The sequence below is a fragment of the Lytechinus pictus genome, chromosome 14 (assembly GCF_037042905.1).
Source record: "Lytechinus pictus isolate F3 Inbred chromosome 14, Lp3.0, whole genome shotgun sequence".
NCBI classification, from domain to species: Eukaryota; Metazoa; Echinodermata; class Echinoidea; order Temnopleuroida; family Toxopneustidae; genus Lytechinus; species Lytechinus pictus.
The window spans coordinates 1635801-1641800 of NC_087258.1; the positions used below are offsets into that span (position 1 = coordinate 1635801).

Below are 6000 nucleotides of genomic sequence, written 5' to 3' on the forward strand. Positions count from 1 at the left end.
CACTTCTGTTTTAACGCCATTTTTACATTACAAATTTTAATTTTGCTTCTCAAAAGGGGGAGGGGCACGGGCCGGCTGTGCCCCCCCCCCCCACTGATCCACGCAGTGCACCAATACATCAGTCCTCTCTCTTTCCACCTGCTCCTGCTAACTCGAAACTTATTTTCTTCATTTTTCATTCTCCCTTTTCCATTTTCTTCCAACTGTTTCCTTTTTTCACCGCAGTAACTGACAAATCGTATAAGCAGTGTGATCCTCTTCCCCTCTCTTTATCAAATCGCCTCTCATTCTACATGGGAAAATAAAACACCTCTTGGAACAACAACACACACACGCAAAGCTAAAAATTAGAAATAAAACACTTAAATTGGCAATTAGCACTGATTCGTTGTGTTGGTCAGGTTAATATAATGGGCAAACTTGCTAAAATAATGCAAGCATTTAAGGACAAAATCTACTTGTGATTTCATGATAATGTCTCACTGTGGACAAAATCCTTCTCTACTCTTTTCATGTTTTATACAGCTTAAAGACATTCCATCATATACTTTTAAGGGGCTTATCCTGTTTCTAGCAGCCATCCATTTCGTCATCGCCTTATTTGTGGAGGTACGTATGCACTTAAAAAGTCAGATTTATTTATTTATTTATTTCACATCTTTATACAGGTAACCAATTCAGCTATACACGATGGAAACATTAACAAAGATAAAAAGCTGGTTTGCAATCGGGCCCTGTTAATCAAAATACATACAAATTATACAGTACATAATGTGCAAAATAGACAAGAAATAAATCTTTACAAATCCCAACCCTCTGTGCCGTCATCAGATTCATCAGAAACACACAAACCCACGGAAGTACCCAAATGCACACACCCACACACACACTCCCTCACATACTATGGCACATTCTGCAGACTCGTTACTTACTTGTAACATATAATAATTAATTTAACATTATGATTACATATTGACATGAGCGAAAACAAACTATACAATTAAGATATGCGAATATTTTTAGGAATTCAGAAGTCGTTTTAATAGTACTAATGATTGAGCAGATCGAGTGTCTTGAGATAAACAGTTCCATTCACTTATGCCTACCGGTATAAATGTGTTTTTGTAATACTGCGTTTTAAATTTCGGGGCTCGTAGCATTAATCTATTAGTTCTTCGTGTTATACGCACTGATACATCATCATTAAAAATAAATTTGGTACTTATTTAACTTTCTTAATAAATGTGGAGCTAATCCATTTACACACTTGTATACCATACATAATGTAGATTTCCTGTACGATTCTTTTAAAGAAGACCAGGATAGGATTTGAAAAACACGCTCTGATGGGAATTCCCATGTATAACCGCTCACGGTGTATGCTGCACGTTTATGGAGTTTTTGCACCGTATTATAATTAGATTCAGATCTGTACGACCACACATTTGAACAATACATTGCATGAGGGAGAACAAACCCTATGTATAATCGTTTAAGTTGTTCCACATTAAATATATGTTTGTTTCTTCTAATTAACCCAAGCTTTTATTTCATTACTTTTACGATTGAATCAACATGGATTTTGAATGTCAAAGTATCATCAATTATCACGCCCAAACATTTGTGCTGTGATACACGCTCTAAAATAGTGTTATTGATTATTACAGATAGTGATTTGGTCTGCAAGGTTGATAACCGCTGTCGAGAACCGAGAAGCATTACTTTGTTTTTTATCATTTAATATCAATCTGTTTTTACATGTCGACTCATATACTCCTTTCATTGCAGCGTTAAGCTGATTTTCTACAGATTATATGGTACTACCACTAACATACAGAGTTGCATCATCAGCAAACATAACAATCTTCCCTGATTTGATACAAGAAGCCAGATCATTAATATAAATTGTAAATAGTAGGGGCCATAAAACTGAGCCTTGTGGGACCCCAGAAGAGGTTGATTTTTATACTCGATTTGATCCCTCCTATTTCTGTGTATTGTTTCCTTAAACAAAACAAAAAAGATTTAAACCATGCAATAGCATTATCAGAACATCCTATTGCAACCAGTTTTTTAGTAAAACATCATAATTTACAGAATCAAAAGCCTTGCGCATATCAATTAAAGCAATTCCACAAAACTTACTCTTGTCAACGTCAGTTGCCCAATCGTCGACCATACACAATAAAGCACTTTCACACGAATGCATTGGTCTAAAGCCAAATTGTTTATCACAAAAAAAATGTATATCTAATAAATGTGCCTGCAAATGCTTTTGTACCCACTTCTCCAAAATCTTGGAAACAATTAACAAGGATATTGGACGATAGTTTTCTACACATGATCGATCTCCAGTATTATGGATCGGACGAATTTTGGCAAGACACCAGGCTTCAGGGTAGTACCCTTTAGATAATGAAAGATTAAAGACATAAATAAGACTATCTATTACAGATGTGGAACATTTCATCATTTTCAAAATTTTAACCGAAATTTCATCAGGCCCTGTGGCTTTTTTTTACAGAAGAACCATCGATTTCTTTTGAAACAAAATCGTATGATATAAGAGGAATGTCAAAAGTTTCGTTCTGATTATCAGAATTTAGTTCTGATAATGGATTGTCAGTTACTATATTTGTATATGTGGGCACAAAGTCACTTTCGTTCACGTCACCCAGCAATTTCGAAACACTACCAATAAAATAATCATTAAGTTTTTCAGCTACTATTTCAGGCTGAGTGACTTCATTGTCATTAATAAGCAATTTTATAGCAAATTGTTCAGAACTAGAGGACGGTTGTTTTAAGATTGACCATAATGCACCTGGGTCTCGAGACTTCTCTATCAATAAATCTTGTACAATGCAGGCCAATTGACACAGAATGCTAGGTCAATATGGTCAATGTCCAAGTTGTTCAAATTGATATATAGTTATTCGTGCATTCGTCGTATAAGCAATGCTCCGAGATTCATAATTTTATCGTCATTATACAGCAATCAAATCCTGGGGGTACTCGGGAATAAAAGACGCGAAAGAAAAAAAGACATATTTGTATATTGAGTTGGTAACTTTATATATCATTATGATTATGTTAAGCGTTATTTTGTGCTTAATCTACGAAGATAGTAATGACATGATGTTATAATACATTTTGTTTGTCATTTCAGAATGTTCTGGCGCCCTCTAAGAAACTAATGAACCTTGTCACGTGTGCATGCTGCCGCAAGAAAAAGATACCAAAATATCACGGAGTCGAACTCAACGTTCTCAAGAAACCTTTCATGGATCTTCTCTCTGAGTCGGAAACTATCTATTGCGAGTAAATATACCGTATGTATTGACGTCATGGCGCCGCCATGATCTTAGAGGTCAGTGTGTCGCATCTCTGACAACCTCGTTCACGCGTATTCCTACATCCTCTGAAGGAGGGCGCTATGAGATTATGACGTCACATGTATTAAATGTCTATTCCAAGATGACTTGCGTTAGGTTGAGCTGGAAAATGTGTTTTTGGATGACCGCATGAATGGGATTAACATTGGACAACGGGTATCGCTAAGAAACGATAAGGATATTAAAATGACGTTTGAAATTTATATTTGCTTTAAGCATATGTCAAGTAAAGAAGATGGAATCATTTTATTAGAGTGTCTGTCTAGCATATCTAGTAGGCTTAACGGTATAAGGATAGCACAACAAATTTTTTGACTCAATCAAATTCTAAAATACTTTTGACTTTACCTAAAAGTGTGTATGAAATACATATAGACATTGTGATCGCGCTTTGAAATTATATTGGACATATTGGAATAGCGTTTTGATATAAAATTTATTATATAAGTGGCCAAGAAAGAACCCTTCTCTTGGAATTCATATTACTGAATATATTTAGTAGGCTGACATAATTGAATATCACTAATTTTGCACTTGGTCAAAATTTGAAGTATTTTTTAAAATTATGAAGCAGAACGAGTGCGTATGCAAATCACGTAAATATGCTTCCATCCTACACAACCTTCCAGCCATGCACTTTTGGTGGCTCACTGCTGATGCATGATACTACTACCCCTCGGACGTAACGCATCTGAAATTCGGGCTCTCTGAGTCGGCTATGACAAATATTTCGATGCACTTACCAAAGCGCGTATTCTTTTGTTTCAGAATAGGCCACCCCCCCCCCCAAAAAAGAAAAAAAAAGAGGGACGATTCAACCAAGCTTATGGCACTTTTTGTACCTTCCCCTGGACAGGACTTGTGTAGTGACCCGAGAAGAAGAAGCTTTTCGCATTTCTTATTTGAATGACATTTTGCGAATTTCGACATGAAGAATGTGGGTTTCGAAATTTGTTGATAGGCAATAACGATCAACTATACACGCATATTATAATGGTAGAATCAATACAAAACAAACAAACAAAGAATCATGAAAGCCATTGCATGTTAATGCCGCTATAAAGTAATCGAAAAATGATTTGTACAGTGAGGCGTTTTAGATTTTCATAAAAATCTGGTCATTTTTATTTGTGTGTGTCTTTAAGATTTAGGAGAGAACGTAGAACTTTGAAGTGATGATCAGTGTATGTTTTCTGATATACTGTGATCAATTACGATACTTGATTTAATAGTCGCGGATCCATTGTATTGAATAAATAAATGAAGACCTTTTCACACTTTTCAATGCAGTAATCCAATGAGTATTTCGTGTGAGTTATTACGTGTTCATAGACACAGCTATGAATTCGATGAGCAGTCAGAAGTTAGTGACTGGTAAGGAGGATGCATTACGAAATAACAATGATACACGTCCATCATGATCTTGTATAACAAAAGATACACATGGGCCATTCCATGCTAGAATGCTAGAAAAATATGTAATTTTCTGAACATTTTCAACCTGCTTTCCAAACAAACGACGAACTTCCATTTGTTTTGTGGTAATAATAAAGTACTATTGGGTAGTCATGTAAAAAAAGAAACGACCAAAAAAAAATGCCGTCCATGTTGAATTAGAGGTGGAAATGTTGCGTGTCGTATACGGGACAGTTCTGAATCCCGTACGACATTCAACATTTTCACCTTTAATTCACCCATAATCAAGCATTTTTCGTTGGTTATCAGTGGCACATGACTACCGATTATATCATTGACTAAAACGAAAAATTATGGCTCAAGCATTCAGCTAAGAGACTAGAAATTGTCAAAATGTCCCGTAAGACACGTATGGAATTGCCCACATAAAAATGTTGCTCGTAGTGTAGTCATCCACATGTACTTTTCTGATTTGTTTGTTCCAAAAAAAAATTCATACCCAACTCGACAAGTACACAATTTCCACATTTCCCCAGTTTGTATCATTCTTTCTCTCAAAACATAGTCCTACACAGGGCCTATCTTTTGGAACAATGACACTCACATAATTCAATCGCCCTCTTTTTTATCTTTTAAAGGTCAAGTCCACCCCAGAAAAAGTAGAATACATGTATTTCATCAAAATCGGATGTAAAATAAGAAAGTTTTGACATTTTAAAGTTTTGCTTATTTTTCACAAAACAGTGATATGCACAACTCAAATGAGACAGTCGATAATGTCATTCACTCACTATTTCTTTTTTTTTAATGTTTGAAATGTAGAATATTTAATTTTTTATAGATTTGACAATAAGGACCATCTTGACTGAATCATATAGTATTAAACAATGCTCATTCCACATGTTCAGGGAGGAATTAATCGTTGTTTCACTTGACAATGAGGAGAAAAATAGAATATTCCCTATTTCATATAACAAAATACAAAATAAATAGTGAGTGGATGACGTCATCAGTCTCCTCATTTGCATACCCACCTGGATGTGCATATAACTGTTTTGTAAAATTAACAAAAACTTTAAAATGTCATAATTTTCTTATTTTACATCCGATTTTGATGAAATGTTATGCCTGTTGGATTTTTCTCTTTTTAGTCAAATAAACTTTTTGTTGGGGTGGACTTGTCCTTTAA

The 6000-nt window shown here is 35.1% G+C and overlaps 1 protein-coding gene across 1 annotated transcript in view; it reads left to right on the forward strand.

Moving 5' to 3' along the window:
- LOC129276076 (polyamine-transporting ATPase 13A3-like) overlaps positions 1-4688 on the forward strand; it is a 54395-nt gene extending 49707 nt beyond the window's left edge. Inside the window, exons 29-30 of the mRNA XM_064109716.1 lie at positions 526-609; positions 3170-4688. Coding sequence (XP_063965786.1) covers positions 526-609; positions 3170-3325 — 240 coding nt within the window. The 3' untranslated portion in view covers positions 3326-4688. The remainder of the gene's footprint in view (positions 1-525; positions 610-3169) is intronic.
- The last annotated feature ends 1312 nt before the right edge of the window (positions 4689-6000 follow it).